Source organism: Macaca fascicularis, chromosome 1 (genome assembly GCF_037993035.2).
Source record: "Macaca fascicularis isolate 582-1 chromosome 1, T2T-MFA8v1.1".
Lineage (NCBI taxonomy): Eukaryota > Metazoa > Chordata > Mammalia > Primates > Cercopithecidae > Macaca > Macaca fascicularis.
Genome location: NC_088375.1, coordinates 59,946,505 through 59,966,232, shown reverse-complemented (window position 1 = coordinate 59,966,232; position 19,728 = coordinate 59,946,505). Strand labels below are relative to the sequence as shown.

Sequence of the window (19,728 nt, the reverse complement as noted above, 5' to 3'; positions counted from 1 at the left end):
GGGAGCGAAGCATTATTTATTCCCATTCCAAATGAAGAAACGGAGATTCGGAAATACCAAGTTACTTCCCCCTGTGTCACAAAGTTAAGTAGTGGCAGCGCGAACCCACACCAAGTGGTTCAGTGGAGTCCCTAGCTCCACGCACGTACCCAGGAGAGAAGCGGCGGCCCCAGGAGCGGGGACAAACCTCGGGCGCGAGCCCCTGCCCACCCCAGCCCGCCTGGCCGCGCCCCTGCCCGCCGTTGCCCGCGTCGCCCGCCCCATGGCTGAAAGCGTTCGGAAGTGGGGAGGCGGCCTCAGCTCCCGGAACAATGGAGGGGGATTAGGGCCGGCCCGGGTAGCGCCCCACCCGTCGCGTCGGCCTCTGGGTCCTGCTCCCCAGGGCTGCGAAGGACCTGTGGAACTTTCCGGAGCTCGGCACCCCTCCCCGCAAGCCCACCTGGGCGCACCGCGCCCTGCACTCCCGGCCCAGGGGAGGTTCAGTCCCGCCCGCGTTAAGCGGCCCTCTCCCTCTGAGACCATCCGGCCCCTGGGGCCTCGAATGCCAGTTCCGCGGTCCAGTACCCGCCGCCCTCCGCACTGATCCTTTCTCGTTCTGCCGCTTCTCTCTTATGCCCTTCCCTCTGGATAGCGCCCCACCCATCTACCCTCTTCCCTAACTCCCGAACTATTTGGTTCATCAGAGCTATGGAAAAACTAGATCCAAGATCTGGATCTAAAATCCCTGTCCAGCAAGAAGTTCTTCCTGATACCTAGCCTCACTCCCTCATGCTGCAGTTGAACTAAGTAAGAGTTCTCTGCCTGCCCTTATGGTGTAGTCCTCAGTGGCTCTGGGGTCAGACTGCCAGAGTTTGTATCTTGGCCCTAACACTTAGCAGTTGTTTGATATTGGACTAGTTCCTTTACTCTCTGTGCCTCAGTTTCTGCATCTATAAAATAGTATCTAATGTGTTGTGAGGTTTAAATGGGAGAACCCACGGGTGTAGCATGAATGTCGGTGGAAGTCCCTCTCCTCACCACCATGCAACCCACAGAGCCCCTCCTGGTGGAGAAGCAGCGCTATAAAGTTAGGGAAGATGGGCTGGGGAGGCTGGGGGTAGAGTAGGGCGTTCTGGGTCAGCCCTGCCCTTAGGAGGCAGCAGCTGCCGCCTCTCTCTGGTGCCTCCAAGTGAGTGCCACCTGCCTCGCCCCTGATTTTCTCATCCTTTGATCTTCTGATCTCTGGCCAGGGTCTCCCAGCCAAAGGCATTCCTGTCTCCCTTGCCTTCTCCAAGGAAAGGCAAAGGGCTGGGCTCCCTCCCTTTGCCCCAAGCTCCTTCCTCCCTCCCCTGTGTTGTGTGTGTAACTAAGACTACCAGTCAGGCCCTGGGATGAAGTAACAGCCAGGACCCCTAAGGTGGCAGTGTCTAGGGGGAGGAGAGGACATGGGGAAGTGTTGGACATTGGGGCTGTTACTGGGCATGGTGCCCTGGGCTGGACCAGACACTGTTGGAAAGGTGCCTTCAGCCCAAGTTCCTTATTGCCAGAGCCGGTTTATGCAGAGTCCTGGATGAGCACTGGAGAAAGTGTGTGTGCCCCAGTGAACAGTGTGTGTTCCCTGCCCTCAGGAAACTTCGGTCTGAGGAGAGATTCAGAACCACAGATACTGCTGGACAGAGCCTTGTACATTAGTGCTGAAGGAATCTCAAGTACCTGTGGGTCAGGGAGGGCTTCCTGGAGGAAGCTTGGCCTGAGCTGGCCAAAAAGGACATGATTTGCCATCAGAAAGTGGCCTGCCTCAGAGCTCTGCAAAGAGGGGAAATGAGCTGGGGGTGTTACCATGGGAATGAGGGAAAGTATGGTGGATGAATGGTGGCCCCACTGAAGGTGTGTCTACCTCCTAATCCCTGGAACCTGTGAATATGATCTTACTTAGAAAAAGGGCCATTGCAGATGTAGCTAAGAAAGAGATCTTGAGATGAGGAGATCCCCCTGGGTTATCTGAGTGGGCTCTAAATCCAATGTCAATTGCCCTTGTGTAGACACGCAGAGCTCACACACGGAGAAGAAGGTGAGGTGAAGACAGAGGCGGAGATTGGAGTGATGTGGTAACCACCAGAAGCTGGAAGAGGCACGCAGTGGGTTCTCCCTTAGAGCCATTGACAGGAATGTGTCCCTGCTGACATCTTGATCTTGGCTTTCTGGCCTCCAGAACTGTGAAAGAATAAACTTAGGCCACCCAGTTTGCGGTACTTTGTCACGGCAGCCACTGGAAACTAACCCAGGTAAGTGGGGAGCAGTCAGCAGAGCCACTCTTCCCACTGTGGCTTCCTCCTGCCCCTCCCTCTGCTCGTCCTCCATCACTGGCCCAAGCCAATGACCCATCCCACACTTCTCCACCTAGGAAAGTCATTCTCACCCCCTTGAGACTCCCTCGGATCTACTCTGATCAGCAGTTCTATTCCCAGGGACTTAACCAACAAAAACACATCCGTGTGCTCACTAGACAACCGTACAAAACTGCTCGTAGCACAGCTATCCATGGTACTCCCAACTGGAACATGTCCAGTTGCCCATCACCAGCGGAATGGGTAAACTCGGTTATATTAACCCATAGTGAGTACCATGCCACAATGAGGATGAACAAACCATGACCACCAGCAACAACATGGGTGAATCCTTAAACATGGTGAGGGAAAGAAGCCAGATGCAAAATAATGCCCCATTTATAATAGGGTTCAAAACACAGGCACAGCCTACCTATGTTGTTAGAAATCACGATCATCGCTATATTTATGGGGGAGGGTAGTGACCAGCAGAGGGCATGGGGGTGGAGTGCTTCTGGAAAGGTGATGACGTTCTCTTTCTTGGTCCAGGTGCTGGTTACACAAGTATATTTGCTTATGGAAGTGTATCAAGCTATACACTTATGATATGTACTCTTTTCTATTATGTATATTATATTTAGTTTAAAAAAACAAACACTGGGCCGGGCGCAGTGGCTCACGCCTATAATCCCAGCACTTTGGGAGGCCAAGGCAGGTGGATTACTGGAGGCCAAGAGTTTGAGACCAGCCTGGCCAACATGGTAAAACGCCATCTCTACAAAAATACAAAAATTAGCCGGGTGTGGCGGCACATGCCTGTAATCCCAGCTACTTGGGAGGCTCAGTAAGGAGAATTGCTTGAACCTGGGAGGCTGGGAGACAGAGGTTGCAGTGAACCAAGATCACACCACTGCACTCCAGCCTGGGTAACAGAGTGAGACTCTCTCAAAAAAAGAAACTCTGGAAGTCTTCCATGAACCTCAGGCTTTCTGAGGGCTCCCCTCTAGGTTCCCATGGAATCCTGTGAGTAATTCTCAGCTTTTATGTCATTAAATTGAAATTGGATGTTTACTTCTGTATATGGTTTCATCGTACTCATCTGTGTATCCTTAGCACTTTCCCCAGGCTCTGACACATAGTAGATGCTCAATAAACGTGAGATTTGCTGGCATGGCCACGGGCTTTGGTGTTCCCAGACTTCCCCCCCAGGGTTTCCTGGCCATTGGCCCCAGCTCCCTGGATCTTCACAGGATTCCACAATGAGACACATTCCTTTCCACTGCTGCCGCATCCTACCTGCCTTCCAAGTGCCCCCACGACCAGCCTATGCTTGTCTCCTGCCTCACGCTTAATGCACAGGATGGTAATTTCCTGACCCAATCGTAAACTCTCTCAATGCAAAATTCAGGTCTTACTTATCTTGGATCTTCAGAGCCTAGGCAAGTGTCAGGCACGCTGTGGAGATTCAAGAACCCACAGCCTCAAATCTCTAGAGTCCTCTCTCCAAGCCTAGGGGTAGGCGCATACCTTTGTTCGTCCTACCTTGTTTGGAATTGGATGGAAATTTTCAAAAGAAGTTTTCTTTAAAAAAAAGAATTAAGAGAATGAATAGGAAAGGCAAAAGCTTCTAAGTGGAAGGGTTTATAGAACAGATGTCTCACTCTAATGAAACCCAAGCCTGGCCACGAGCTGGCTGGCTGGCAGCTTAAGAGGCTCCCCAGCGCGACTCCTTCCTCACCGCAGCCGTCTGGGTTGGAAGCCACACCTCGGGCTCCTGCCTGCGGTGGAGCCAGGTTAGTGCTACTACCAGGTTTGAAGAGGGCTGCCCTCCCTGCCTCTCTCTCAAATAAGTCCATCTGCTCCAGCCTAGGGTTTTTGTTTTTCTGCTCTGTACCTCCCAGCCTCTGGCCAGGCATTTGTTCATTCATTCACTCACTCATTCATCTCTTCACTCATTCCACCAATATTTTGGAGCACCCATGTGCAGAGGGTTTGGGCCAGCACTGAGGATACCAGGAGAGCAATGGTGGCCAGGCCCCTGCTCTCTTGGGGAGCCCAGCCTGGTTTGAGAAACAGACAAGTAACCAGGAATTAGAACCCAGGGGAATGAGCCTTGGGGCAGGGCAGGCACACAGAGGGGAGGCTTCCCCCAGAGTTGAGGGATTAGGGAAGGTTTCCCAGAGGAAGAGACATCTCAGCCAGCCCCTTACATCCTAAATGAAACCAATGCTTCCTTGCCTCTTCCAAACGCTCCCCACCAGAGCTGCAGGCTTCTGGTCTGAACCCATTTCTTCACCATATCCTTGCAGTAAATCAACCGTGATGTCACAGGGCTGTTTCTTATAGACCTGGATGTAAACCAATGGTGCATCACCTAAGTAGAAACTAGGTAAAAGCAGTACTGTAGGAGATGGAGTAGAGAGTGGCTGTCCAGCAGCTCTGCTGATGATCTGACTTATTCCATGAATAAGCTTGAGGCAGTGCTTGGCAAACCCTAAAATACAGATGCTGGCTCAGTAGGTTAGGGGTGAGGCCTGAGCTTCTGCATTCCTCACATGCTTCCAGATGATGCTGATGCTGTGCTGCTGGGCTGTGAACCATACTTTGAGTGAAAAGCTTTAGGATATCCAAGGGAATCCATAGAAGAAACCTCCTTTAAGCAATCTTTTATAAATATGTTTTAAATCACTTTTTTTTTTTTTTTTTTTTTTACTAAGCATTGACCAGGCTGACTCATAGAAATATCCCACTGTGGCCTGGTCTAGACAAAGGTGTCTGGCCAAGGGGCCAACCAGAGGACAAAATCCGCTCCTGCCCCACTCATCAACTCTACCCGCTCCCTACATGGTAGGGCTACTGGGGCAAGGGGCACCCTTTTCTATTTCTCACAAAGATGTTGCCTGGACTAGCTGCAGCGCAGAACACTATGGGGCAGGCAGGCTGAGTGGGTGTGTGGATTTCTGAGGAGAAGCAGGCAGAGGCCTCTGACCTCCTTGGCAGGAGGCAGTCCCTCCAGGATCCCTGGGGATAGCGGGTGTGGCATCTCCAAGGTTGCCTTTATAGGCCAAGATTACTTCCTCATAGAGAAAGTGAAATGAAACCCAGGTCACCCCACTATTCCCTATAGGGCTAACAAAGAAGGGGTTGGCTTTGGGCTCTCTCCCCTCTGGCCAAAATAAGAGGGAAACTCGGGGGTATTATAGTAGGAAGGAGGAGAAACTCTTGGAAGAACTTCCCAGTGGTCACATTCCCAGGGGGATCAAACACTAAGCAGATGGTGGGATGTAATGACTTGATCTGCCCATCTGGAGGTCCCAGCCCAGGTTAGGGGTAAGGGGCTGGAGTAAGGTGTCAGGAGGGCTCCCCAGGCCAAGTTTCTGAGCTTCCAAGCCTTCCCCTCTTACTACACACTCTACCTCTATGGCTCTAGGGCCATTCATCCATCAGCACTGGGCATGCCAGGGTTCCAGGGGTTAGCCCAGGTATTTCCTGACCCCAAGCCCCACCCCCAGCAGGTCCCCTGGGCCCCGCAACATGGTGCCTTTGCGCCCCCCTGCCAATCTAGACAGTGAAGCTAATACTTTCTGGCAGGTGGAGGCAGGGCAGGCAGAGGGGGAAGTGGCACCCTGGGCTTCTGCATTCAGAGTAGGGGAGTGGGCAACGAGGCGAGGGCTGGCGTGGCGTCGGCTGGCGGGGGGTGGGCATTCCTCTTTCCGCTGGCTGCACATAGTTAATGGGAGGCCTTGTTCTGGCTGGGCACACAGCCCTCGAGGTGCTGATGATGGCCATGTCCTGTTCCAGCCCCTGGGATCTCAAGTCTCACGGAGTCAACACTGCAAATCTCAGGGGACCCTGGCACTTCCTTCACATCACAGTCTCCTCATCATCGGCTCACTCATGCCCCCCCTTTCTTTCTCTCTCTCTCTCTCTCTCCACCTCCTCCTCCTTCTCCTCTCTCTCTCCCCTCTCTGCATCTTTATTTATACACCATCATTTGTCTCTATAATACCCTGGGGTCAGGAACTCTCACCCCACAGGAAACAGACCCAAAGGCATCAGAGGACTTGTCCAAAGGCACTCAGCATGTTGGCAGCAAAGACAGGGTCCTAGCCCGGGGTCTCCTGATCCCACTTCCAACTGGAGAACAAACCTAAAGCTCCAGTTGCTGGGGTCAGGAGGGCTGCAGACGAAACTGGAGGAGGGAAGCTTTGGAAGCACCCCCTTCCTCCAGAGGACTCACGCAGCTCCTCGCTCCACAGGACAGAGAAACACTGCAGCAGGAGGGTGGGAGACTGCAGGGAGGGGCTGAGCCAGCAGGGCTCTGCAGGTCAGTGGTAGGATTTCCTGAGTCCAGGCGCTCACTCAGGCGTTACTAAGAATTTATCTCCACAGCTGGACCAGGGACTCTGTTTGTTGTAGTGAAAGTTAGTGTCAGCGCCTAGCACGGCTGTGCCTACTACTAAGTGTATGCTTAATATATATTCACAGGTTGAATAAATGAAAAATAATAGCTAACATCCATTGAACGGTTACTATGTGCCAGATGCCGTTCTAGGCACTTTGCATATATTAACTCATTTAACAAGGGCATCATTGTCATTCCTCTATTACAGGTGAGGAAACTAAGGCACAAAGAGGGTAAATCTTTCCCCAAGGATTGGTAAAAGGCAGAGCCAGAATCTGAACTCAGGTGGAGTGGCTCTGAGATTTGTGCACTTACCCAGTCTGCTAGATTTATAAGAAACTGGGAAGGAGGCCGACACACACAGGATCTGACACCTGTGGGATGGGCCCTCTGCCCTCCCTTTCAAGCAGAATCCCTGCCCACCAGAGACTGACAACTGCCTCATTCCCAGAATCGCTGAAACTCTGGTGTGCCCCCTGTGCCCACTCTAGCACAATGCACCCCATAGTCCCTGGCCCCTGCAGATGCCACACTCAGGCCAAGAAGCACCTCCAACCCAAGGATGCTCAGTCTCCCCTCTAGTCCTGGGGCCGCCTCCTGCACATCTGGGCAAAGGCTACCTTGTCTTCCCTGTGGCATCCCTGAGAAAAAGACCCCTTCCTCTCATCCCCTCCTGCCCTAGCCTCTAGGTTAAGGGGAGAAAGGGCTACATAATTTGCAGGACCGGCCGGGCACAGTGGCTCACACCTGTAATCCCAGGACTTTGGGAGGCCAAGGCGGATGGATCACCTGAGGTCACGAGTTCAAGACCAGCCTGGCCAACATGGCGAAGCCCTGTCTCTACTAAAAATACAAAAATTAGCCGGATGTGGTGGCAGGAGCCTATAATCCCAGCTTCTTGAGAGGCTGAGGCAGAAGAATCGCTTGAACCCAGGAGGCGGAGGTTGCAGTGAGCCGAGATAGCAACATTGCACTCCAGCCTGGGTGACAGAGCGAGACTCTGTCTCAATAAATAAAAATAAATAAATAAATAAATAAATAAATAAATAAATAAAATAATTTGCAGGACAAAGTGCAAAATAAAATGTAGGGCCCTTGTGAAAAAAATTATTAAAAATTTTACACAACTCTCTCACCTGTAATCCCAGCAAGTTCAAGACCAGCCTGGGCAATATAGTGAGACCTCACTATAAGTTTTAAGTATTTTAATTTTTAAAAAACTTAAAAATTAGCTGGTTGTGGTAGTGGGCACCTGTAGTCTCAGCTACTCGGGAGGCTGAGGTGGGAGGATCACTTGAGCCCAGGGAGTTGAGGCTGCAGTGAGCGGAGATCATACCATTGCACTCCAGCCTGGGTGAAGTGCAAGATCCTGTCCCAAAAATAAATAAATAAAATAAAATAACACACACACACACAACCAAAAAAATGACATGGTAACAGCAGAGCAATGACCCAAGCACGGGGCCCTGTGTGACAGCGTGGAGGGCATGTCTGTGAAGGGATCTCAGGCCACCCTGGACCCGGTCCCCCAAGTGCAGTTACCTGCTTCAGCCTGCTTCAGCAGGTAACTGCGCTTGGGGGACCGGGTCCAGGGTGGCCTGAGAGGTGAGCTGGTTCCCAGCTCTGACTCCTTTCGGTCCTGAGCTCTCATCTGCCCCAGGTAAGTGAGGGTGGGAGCCCAGGTCCTGTCCCAATTCTCATTCTCTCTTGCTTTTGTCCCAGACAATGGTTCCCCTCCTTTCTCGTCTTCTCCCAGCCTTCTAATCTGCTCTGTCCACCACAAAGGCAGGAGATTAGTTTACAGCCCCTTCCTGCCTCAACTCTCACAATTCCTGGACACTTGATCCAGCGTCCTCCATCCTCAAACACTCCTAACCCTGGGTTGCCCCAGATCTGGAGCTGAGAGGAAGGGAGAAAAAATGAAATGCATACACTGGATCTGTTTACAGCCCTGTCCTGAGCGCCCCCTGCAGGCGGAGACCCATACTGGGGTAGGGGGTGTGTTCTTGAAGGACATGTGTGTGTATGTTTGAAGGAGGTATGTGTGTGTATGTTTGAAGGAGGTATGTGTGTGTATGTTTGAAGGAGGTATGTGTGTGTGTTAGGTCTGTGTGTGTTTGGAGGTGTGTGTGGGTTTGTGTGTTTGAAGGAGGTGTGTGTATGTTTGAAGGAGGGGTGTGTGTTTGAAGGAGGTGTGTATGTTTGAAAGAAGGGTGTCTGTGTGTGTTTGAAGGTGTGTGCATGAAGGAGGTGTGTGTGTGTTTGAAGAGGGTGTGTTTGTGTGTGTGTTAGGTGTGTGTGTGTTTGGAGGTGTGTGTGTGTTTGAAGAAGGTGTGAGTGTGTGTTAGGTGTGTGTGTGTTTGGAGGAGGTGTGTGTGTGTTATGTGTGGTTGTGTGTGTTTGGAGGTGTGTGTGCTTGAAGGAGGTATGTGTGTTAGGTGTTGTGTGTGTTTGAAGGAGGTGTGTGTGTGTTAGGTGTATGTTTGTGTGTTTGGAGGAGGTGTGTGTGTGTTAGGTGTATGTTTGTGTGTTTGGAGGAGGTGTGTGTGTGTTAGGTGTATGTTTGTGTGTTTGGAGGAGGTGTGTGTGTGTTAGGTGTGTGTGTATGTTTGAAGGAGGTATGTGTGTGTTAGTGGTGTGTGTGTATTTGAAGGAGGTGTGTGTGTGTGTTAGATATGTGTGTGTTTGAAGGAGATGTGTGTGTATTAGGTGTGTGTGTGTTTGGAGGTGTGTGTGTGCTTGAAGGAGGTATGTGTGATGTGATCCCGAGAAGAGGAACCATGAGCACAGATCCTGCATACAGGAAGCTCCCAGACTGAAGCGGGGGCATGGCCCCTGCCCTAAAAGAGTTCCCCTCTTCTGATGCAAAGAAACATGGCTCCTGTCCACAAGGAACCCTGAATCTGATGAAGTAGAGCATCACAGTCAGACAAACATACAGACAGATGGGGACACACACACCCTACAAAGACATAGTGAACATAATACTATCTGATATTTTCACAGGAAATAAAATCACACCCCCTGTGTGCAAAACGCCCCCCAAGCAGGATCTTGCTTCATGCAACAACTCATTGGGCAGAGATGATTCTCGACACCTGACAAGTGTCAACCTTGGTCTTCCCATTCCTTGGCCTGTGGGTTTTCCTTTGCACCACGACCACCTTTCAGGGGCTTCAGAATTAGGGGCCTCAGTTAGACACCAGCGTTCCCTCCTCTGTGCCCCGCCTGCTGCGCGGTATCTGGCCCTACCTGGGCGTGTTTCTCACTTCCTACAACAGGTCACAGTTATTTGCGCGTGTCTTATCTCTCTCTCCAAGGCTCCAGGAGAGAGGAAAGAGGGCAAGTATTCAATCCACATTTGTCAAATGAACAAATGAATGATTGAATGAATGAATGCTTGCTCCTCACAACAGCCTGGGAGTTTAAGTGGCACTATCATTGGTTATTAACACGGGGCATGAGGGGCACCGCAGCACCAGTGGGGAGGACAAGTATTGCCAGAATCCACACAGTGTGCTGATAGCAACTGAGGCTTACACACACTCTACCAAACTGCGCTGTTCTTCTTCATGCAAAGGAACATGGAGCACGTTGGGAGAGGTCTAGAGACCTGGAGAAAAGAATCCTCACACCGGATTCACTGAGAAGGCTTCCTTCCTATAGGAGGTGCTAAAAGCTTCTTAGCGGGGGGCTGCCTTTGGCCTGTTTCCCGGGAGTCAACGATTAACTCAGATAGGGGGGCAATTCTAACTTGCAGATCACATAGGGAGTTGGAATAAACCTCCATGTACTAGGCTCCCATTTTCCTGGTTCACCCACATATTCCCCTATACAAAAAGCCCTCCCTCTGCCCTGCAAGAACCCCAGCAATGCACTGGGCTGCGGCTGCTACGTGGAAACAGTGGCTCCGCACTGCTCCTCTGTTCCTCCCCCTCCGTGAGTCCATCTGCCTTGGCTTTGGGCCTGGGGACCACATCCAAGTCCCTGACACTGGTGCAATGGAAGGCACTCAGCACCTTTCTGCCACCTTTCTGTCAGTCTGGACACTCTCGGGGACACTCCCACCTCCTCCAGCACCTCCAAGGGCAAAGGGGAAAGGATGGTGGCAGGGGCAGAGAGTGAGAGACACTGTGTCCTAGGACCCACCCTCTGGGTCTCACTCTCAGCAAGCCCTAGGCAGACAGAGTCAAATAGGCGAAACGAAGGGCCACTGCAGGCCTGCCTCCACCCCTTCTCCCAAGTGCCTCTCTCAAGGGGAGACCAGATAGATAATAACCATAGCTCCCATAGATTGGACATTTGCTATGTGCCAAACACTGTGTCTAATTATAAACATCTTTCCGTATGCCTGTTTTGAAAGTAAGAAAACAGAAGCTGAGAGGGGTGAAGAAACACACAGCCGTAGCTGGTTAGTGCTGGAGCCTAGCCTTGAACCCATGTCTGCTTGGCTGCAAACATGCACTCTTTCTTCTACAGCAGTGCTTCCAGGTGTGTGTCCAGATGGGGTCTCCTATGCCTTGGGATGGCTGGATGCTGCCCAGGGTTAACTGGGTGCCTTTCCCCTGAGAGGCCTTGTTGGTTTACCCGGGACGCTGGACACCTTGGATTGGGTTTGTGTGTTTGTATATGTGTGTGTCTGTGTTTTTAAAATGTGTTCCCTGAGGGAAAAAGGGCAGAAAGCCCTGCTCTAGAACATGCTGCCCCAGGGAGTGGGACAGAACAGGTCATGGAGATGAAGTACGAAACCCCATTGAGGTTCCTCATTCTATCCTGGGCTCATGGCTTCCCCTTCTCCTGGCCCTGAATTAAATCCTTCTGGTATTCAGGACTCAAGCCTCTTCTCTCTCCCCTGGGACTTCCCTGACCACCTCAGTCCTCTGTCTCCCTTGAATGCCCATGGACCTCACCTCTGGTCCTCCCTGGATGCTCCCGGGATTATCTGATACAGTGAGTTCACTTTTCACGTGCACCTGGCTGGTATCTCACTGAAGTCATCACCCTGACTGCCTCCCAGAGGACCCAGCAGACAGTAGGTCCTCAACGTCAATGCTGATGATCATCTCCACACTCAAGGATTCTGTCTTACCCTCCCCAGAGTCCCCAGTTTCTGTGCTGAGCCCCAATACCTTCCCCTCCAAGCAGCCCCCATAGATGGGCTCCCAGAAACCACTGCTGGTGGATGGGAGGGAAATGGGGCAAACCACTGATCCTTCCCCCAGAAAGACGGGAATTATAAATAGGCTTTGAGAGGCTGCTTGACCTGGGATTTTGACAAGCCCAGAGTCCTGCTCATTCGCTTGGAGCTTGGAAACCCCTCAGCTGTGGGCCTCTGAGTGTTATCCCCACTGGTAAGTGGGGATAACACTAGCACCTCTCTCATGGGGTTTATGTGAGATGATGCAGATAAAGTGCTTGAGCACACTTCTTGCCACATGCCAACCATTCAGTAAATGCTGGTTATCACTGTTACTGGTATAGAAGAGACACCAGGGTGATGGTGGATTCCTATGTATGTGTCTCTGAACCTATGGGGGCCCATCGAGACTGGGTCCCAAGAATGAACGTTCCTGATGAGCTAGTGTCTTCCTGGAAGAAGATCACAGTCCAGGGAATGAATACATCAAACAGGAAGGTATCCTCACCATGCTGGAGCAGACAGGAGAGGCAGAGAGCTGGGCACAATGTGCTTCCCCGGTCCCAGCCTCAAATTCACGTCTCATAGCTAATCAGAGAGAGCCCTGATCTCCCAGGGATGGGGGAATTGAAGATACAGAGCATAGGCATCCCCTGATGGTTTCTGGAGGAGAAAAAAGGTCGTAGCAGAGAAGGGAGGACTGGGGATGGGACACAAAGGAAACTTCAGTTCTGGAGGTGCCTTAAGTAGCCGGGCCCAGCCCCCCCAACCCGCCAGCCGCCAGCCTGCCCGTGGCCTGCTCTGGCATGGCTCCGGGGGGCACAGTGCCAACCCCTGAGCTCTCCCCCCACCATGTCCTTTCGCTGCTTCCAAAATAACTCTCTGCTCACTGCCCAAGTTTGGCCTCTCGGGTGTTTTTCTCCTCCTGGGACCTGTTCTCCCATGTCTGAAGGGCGAGGGAAGAGACCTGAATTGTCATCAGGGACTGGAGATCACTCCATTTCTGACAATGGACTAGTTAGTACAAGGGGCCCCCACAATTCTCAGAAGCCCCCAGGTCAGTGAGTTCATTTCAGTTTGGCTGAAAGAAGTTGCCATTTCCAACCTGGGGAAGGGGGATTGGCATTTTTTCCCCCACCCCATCTCCTGCACCTTCCCAAGGTGTCTGAAGCCCCGGCAGGCTCCTTGATCTTGGCCCTGCTCCCAATAGTGGGTCACTAGCCTAAGGTCAAACAACCCATTAAGGATGAGCTCAAAGGAAGATCCTCATGGCCCCTCAGGGCATGTCTGCCCCCCACCCTCCCCACCCCCACAACAACACTCCCAATCCCAAATGCCCCATCCACCCCTGCTTTTCCTTGGCCTATAGCAGAGAAACTCTAATTTCAAGGAACTCCGATTTCTGGGGAGAAGCTGGACTCTCCAGACAGTGCTAACCTAGAAGCCCAGATTCTTCCTCTTTGGAGAGTCTCCCACCAGGCGGCAGGCTTAGCCCCAGCTCCTCCGGGCATCGCCTGGGAGAAGGATCACTTCCTCCATCATCCACGCCCAGGAGCCCAAGAGCAGAACTGGCTGCTTGAAAGGCCTGTTTCCCTGAAAGTCAGTGGGAGGGGCTTTGTTAGTAAAGAAGGAGGGTGGGAGGGAAGGAAGGGTGATCTGATGGGGCTCCAGAAGATGAGACTCTGCCATCCTAACTCCCCATCCTGTCCCCGTAGCTCTGCTGGGCCCTTTTCATGGTAGTTTATTTGTAGTTGAAGGCATTAAGAAAAACTATATTAATAGTAAACATTTTGTAAGCCCTTATAGCATAAAAGACCCTTTGCTTTCTTTGTCTCATTTGCTCCTCCTCACAACCCTTTGAGGTAGATACTATTAGTGTTTCCATTTTGAAGACTGAGAAACTGGAGTTTGGGGGAGGTTAAGTGATTTGCCCAGAGACACGGCTCATCAACAGGGGAGCTGAGACTTGAACCCGCGCCCAGCAAGGCCTCCCCATTCAGATACCCTCTGTGCCCTGTCTGTCTCTCCCCTGGGGGGCATGGGTCAGTGCAGGAAGCAGGCTGCAGCGCGTGTGGGGCCATCAGGGTTGAGAGCCCACGGAATGGAGGGAAGGTGGGGTGGAGTGGGGGCAGGCTGGGGGCCAACTCTGCTCTGAGCCAGGCTTTCTTCTCCTCCGCCAGCCGCCCCACCCGGCCGCGCCCCATGCCCGCTGCTGCCAGAGCCGAGAGGTTTCCTTTTTCTTTTGCCTAGGGCTGTTTCCTGCCTTTCCTTTGAACTGGGGTGTTGGCTCCCCCACACATTCACCCACCTCCGGCGACCCCCCGGGTCTGCCTTCTGAAGGGCCCGCCCTACTAGGCTCCACTTTGGAGCAAGGCTGGCACGGGACAGCCCCACAGGACCCCACTTCCTGGAGTCACTGTACCCCTCCTTTGCCCCTCTCTTCCCCGCACTGGTCTGGGTGCTGCCTGGGTCCTCCCCTTCCCTCCTTCCCTTCCCTCACGGCCTGCTGCCGAGCAGCTCTCCCCGGGAGCTTTCTCTGTCCCGCACCAGGAGCAGGAGACTCAGAGTGGGTTGCTCCCTGCCTCTCCCACTTTCTAGTTTTTCATCCAAAACATGGCTTCTCTGGACACTGAGGTACAGAGAAGTTTTGGGACCTGCACAGGGTCTCATAGCAACTGAGAGACTGAAGATTAGAACTCACAAACCCCAAGTTTCCGGAAGGAGGAGTCAAACTCTTAGAATCTATTAGAAAGGGCGATTAAGACTGGGCCAGGGAAGGGTGGCCTTGGAAGTGAGAAATGAGACCTGGCCCATTGGCACCTCCACCCCCAATTCACAACACATCCTCTCCAAGGCTGGCTCTCCCCTGTTAAGGCCGCCTGTTCTTTGCTTCTTCATCTCTAGACTATATAAGGGAGCACGCTGGGGTCTTCCATCAGGTGTTCCCTTCCCCTCCCTGGTTTTTCTAGACTGTACTCAAAAACAAAAACAAAAAAAAAAAAAACCTAAAATTACTCTGGGTTCCCAGTAGAGCTCATTCCATCCTCTTGGCAGCTTCTTCTGCCTCTCACAGGCCCCAACTACACACATACCTATCCTATACCTTTCATAGAACAGACCTGTTTCCCTCCCTCCCATGCTAATTCCAGGACTTCCTCCTCCAGGAAGACTTCCATGACTAACATTTCTTGGCCCTGGTCACCCTAATAACAACACCCTAATAACAATGGACCAGACATTATAACAAACCCTTTGCAAACATCATCTCAGTGAATCCACACAACAGCCCTATGAGGTAGATCTTAACCCTGTTTACAGGTGAGGAAACTAAGTCACAGAAGGGCTAATCAACTGGCTGGGGGTCACATAGCTAGTAAATGATAGCATGAACTCTGCTTTGTTGTGGCAAATGTGGCAAATTTACAGACATCTCCTGTAAATTACCCTGTATCTACACACACGCAGAAACACACACAGACACACACAGACACACATGTACACACCATCTAACCTTTCAAACAAGTCAGGTGGTTATCAGTTATCACAGGCAATCTTAAAGGGAGTGAATTCCCAAGAAAGCAATTAGCAGTCTGAAGTGGAGGTTGCATGGTGTAGTGGCCTGCCCTCAGCCCTGGTGGCAGTGGACAATGAAAATGGGTGCTTAGGTGGGACTGCAAGTGCGTAAGCCTTAGGTCTTTTACAACTAGGTGTGAGACACCTTTTCTGGCACCATCTGTTTACTGACACTGCTCAGCCTGGGGGCCCAGAGTAACTACCCAGATCTTTCTACTCAGGAACAACTCCGGGGATTATCTGCTCAACAAGTTATATGCTGTCTGTGTACTCCTGTCTCTGCATCGTGTGCACATGCGATAGAATAGAACAAGAGGTGATCTTTTTGTAGGTAAGAAGCGTGACGATCGGGTTTTTGTGCTCACGTGTGAGAAGTGCCTCCCTCAAACCTTGTTATGAAGTCAGCACATTACTGGTCTTTTTTTTTTCTTTTTAAAGAAGAAAGAAAAAATAATAGAACAAGAGGCATCATGCCTTCTCATCACCATCAGATTGGATGTCCCAGAGCCAGGGCCTCCATCTCCCCCTTGGTCTATTTCCAGAACAGGCCCCAGCCAGGGAGAATGTTGAAACCCCGGTGAGTGTCAATGAGCCTCGCTGAGACTACAGTTTAGGAGGAAACTGTTGAAAAAAGAGAGACATATGAAGGATTGTGAGTATCTGAAGTCTGTCTTCCCAACCTTGATCAAACAGGGCTGGCACTGAGTCCAGAAGTGGTAATAGTTTTTGGACATGATTGTCAAAGCAAAGAATACCAGTTGGTTATAGAGATGCCTTCCTGGTCTGCCTTAGAACCAAGATGGAGAGGCGGAAGCACCTACCTCATGACAGGTATTGGCTAGAAGGAGAAAATCTCACAGCCGTGGAGTGGGGGAAGAGATATGAAGTCATTTTTATTGAGACCAGGTCAAGGAATGTGCAAGCGGACTTGCGGGTACCTTTTGGAGCCCATAGCTCCTGGGAGCCTCCTATGGTTCTGTCTATGGCTCCTTCTAAGGATCTTCGAGTCCTCTCTGGTCTGCTGCTTCCTGCAGTGTTTTAACATTTTTCATTCTCAACTCTGTGTCAGGATGACCTAAGTCCCCACCCCACCCCCGATCCCCAACCCCCAATTTTTACCAACTGGTTGGGCTCCAAGTCCCCAGAACCAGCCAAGTATTGATCAAGAGTTGCCCTGACACTCACCTCCCCAGCACGCTGCTCTCTTCCTCCAGCCACAAACCATTCCCTTGAATTCTACACTCTCCCACTAGGCTCAATTTCCCTCCGGTGTAGAGAGGCCTGGTAGCTTACCTCCGCCTCCACAGAGCACCCATAGGAGGCATGATAATACTAGCCACCATTTCAGAGTCACCCTCGGGTGTCAGGCACTGTGGGGACTTTCACTGAACATATTATCTCACTTAATCCTCTCAACAACCTGCTTCCTCCTCTCCATGTACACATGAAGAACCTGAGGTTTAGAGGTGTTCAGTGAGTGACTCTCAGTAGGCAGCAGAGCTAGGAAGGAACCAAGGTTTGAGTGACCCGGAGAGAGGCACTGCTGGTTATATCACCAGATGTGAATCTGCTCTGTCCTCTGGGGTACACGGGGCAGGGCCAAGCCTGGCATCTCCTAACATTGCTGAAAAGAGAAGAGAGCCCCAAGACTCCCCCACCCTGGCTCCTCTCCAAGCCAGCCCTCAGCCCCACCTTCAGGGGCCTTTGTGGTAGAGCCGTTCTCCAGAGAGGGCAAAGAAAGAAAATTCCTCCTCTGAGCCACCCTCAGGACAACTGTAGGAATCCTCCATGCACCATCCACGTGGGACCCCTCCCCAGCCAAGAGCAGGGGACACGGTCCTCTGCCACCTCCTTCCAATATTCCAGACCCCACTGCTAAATTCCCCACATTGCCCCAGGACCCATCATACTCTTTCTAGTTCCCACTCCCTCTCTTCTCTCCACCGCTCAGAAGCATCCCCTGACTCTTGAGAGAGAGGGAGTTTCTCAATCCCCAGGAAGACAGACCAGCTCAGAAAACCCCACCTCTACTGAACCCAAACGCAGAGTTCACAGCTCTGAGGGAACTGTGATAAGCTAGCAGGAAAATCTTCTGCCAGCATGGATGGTAGGATGCTTGAATTCCAAAGGTGACACTGTACCTCCTTCCCCAAGTCCTAGAAAAAGGATCATTAACCAGTCTAGGAAGACTTAATGCTGGGAAAGGAAGCTCTGGAAGGCCTTATCTTCCCTGCCCCTTCAACCCAGGCAAGGGACCTTCCTTCGGCTCACCCCGAGAAAGGTTCCACAGAAGTCACGCCTAAACTCTTTAGCTACAGGACCCTGTCTTCAAATGAACCAATGTCACATACTCCCAGGATAGAAAACTGCTGAAAGCAGGGCTGGCCTGGGTGTGGGGTGGGGCGGGAGCCTGCCCTGCTTTGCCAGATGTTGAGTGCCCGGGCTCTGTGCAGTTGGTACCTTTATTCCCATGACTGCCTGTGCCGTCACCCGCTGCACTGTGAAGGATTCCATTTGTCCGTCTGGAAGATGGACATTATTTTTCCCTTCTCACTCCTTCACCTGGCCCACAGCCTGTGCCTTTTGGAGTGGAGGGGGACATCCCGACCTGGGGACAGGGACATTTGGAGAGCAGTCCTGTGAAAAGTTGCCATCTGGGACCCTCCACCTCCCACCAGGACACTGCCAACACTGAGCACCCTTTTAGTTCCACAAATTCTTGCTAGGCCCCTGTAAAGATTCGCCCAACCTCCTCTTCCTCTAAGCTCTGACATGTTGGAACCCCAAAGCCATGAGGGGCCTCTCTCAGGCCAGAAGGAGCTCTAGGATCCTAGCCCTCAGCAGAAGGCCCCAGGCTTTCCCACCTGCTCCCAGCTGCTCTGAGGAAGGTGATGGGGCCTGCAGACCTGGGCTGGAGGAGGTTTCCTTTCCCCAGAGCCCGGCTGGGGGTGTGGGTAGGTGGCCTGGAAAGTGCTCTGTCACCCTCCTCCTGCCCAGGTAGTGAGCAGCCAGAGCCCCCAGCCCTCCAGTTCTGAGGGTAAGCTCTGTGAGCCAGACTGACAGGACAGCTGCCCCCAGTAGGGTCCCCTTCACGCGCCATCTCACCCCAACTCAGACGCTAAAAATGGTTCTCTGGTTTTCAGCCTCGGCGCCTGCCCACAAATTAGTGTCTCCAACACAGCCTCTTGGGACATGACTTTAGGGAGGACCCTGGGGGAGCCAGGAGGCCCCAGTGAAGGGAGATGGTGCTGGCAGAGTCCCTTTCTAAGGAGACAAGAGTGGATAGGGGCCCCCTCCCAGCTTCTGGGAACCCCCCCTCACGAAGGCCACCCAGCCTCAGTGTGACAGCCCTGCTGTCCTCACCATGGCAGAAGAACAGACATTATTTCCACCCCACTGGGGCACGCTCCCCTCACCTCCACCTCCAGTTCTGTCAGCTTTACCCTCAGCCACCATCCCGGGCACTGCTCTACTAGAAGAGAATGTAGCAACGGAGATGGGGCAGCCAGCCCCGTGCCCTCCTGCTCAGGGTCCAGAACCCACCTCACCAAGCCTGGGCTCCCATAGTGAGCCCACAAGCACAGAGGCCAATGGGGAAGCCAAGTCAGGGAAGCCCGGTCTCCCTGCTCACCTGATATTTCATCTCAGACTCTTCTCCCCTCCCCAGTCCCGCAGCCGTGAACTTGGAAGGGGGTGAACCCTCTCTGTGATGCCCACGCCCCAGGGCACCAAGCAAGCAGGTGCCCTGCTGAGGCCGAGACTGGGCACTAGCCAGCAGCCCGCAGGACCAGGTGGGGACGGGCAGGCAGTACTCACAGGTAAGCCGTCAGGGGGTCCAGGTCCCCCGGTACGGTGGACAGCCCGAGCTCAGAGCAGTCGGCAGACAGCATGATGCCGTCCTCCTGGCAGTGGCAGGGGGCCGGGCAAGCAGTGGGCCCCGGGCCGGGCCGGGGGGCGCCGCCGGCGCTCCGGGAGGCGCACAGCGCGGCGCAAAGCCACAGTGCCCGGAGCCCGGGAGGGCTGGGCATCTCGGCGGCCGCGCTGCTGGGGCACCTGGCGGGCGGGCGTGTGGACGCACGGGCGCGGTGGCCGCAGCTGCTTCCTCCCGGTCCCGGTGGGCTGCGCCGTTGGTGGGGACCGCCCCGGGGACTCTGCTGGGCGTCAGCGGTGGCGGTGGGAGCGCCGGGACGGTGCAGTCAGAGAGGGGCAGGCATTGTTGAGTGATCTTCGTTATTCAGTTTCACAGGCTGGGCTTGGCAAGGGAGGGAGACCCAGCCGGAGGAGGAGTCAAGGAAACTTTCTACGCT

General features: G+C 52.8%; 1 protein-coding gene and 1 non-coding gene across 7 annotated transcripts in view; one reads left to right on the top strand and one right to left on the bottom strand.

The window, feature by feature from the left end:
- LGR6 (leucine rich repeat containing G protein-coupled receptor 6) overlaps window positions 1–19,663 on the bottom strand; it is a 123,604-nt gene extending 103,941 nt beyond the window's left edge. For all 6 annotated transcript variants that reach the window (XM_005540429.5, XM_045395003.3, XM_065539610.2 and 3 more), the window contains exon 1: window positions 19,238–19,663. In XM_005540429.5, coding sequence (XP_005540486.3) covers window positions 19,238–19,449 — 212 coding nt within the window. In that variant the 5' untranslated portion in view covers window positions 19,450–19,663. The remainder of the gene's footprint in view (window positions 1–19,237) is intronic.
- On the top strand, window positions 15,741–15,844 carry LOC123571233 (small nucleolar RNA U13). The gene has a single exon (XR_006695420.1). It is a non-coding gene; the product is annotated as a small nucleolar RNA U13 (small nucleolar RNA).
- Window positions 19,664–19,728: the final 65 nt, after the last annotated feature.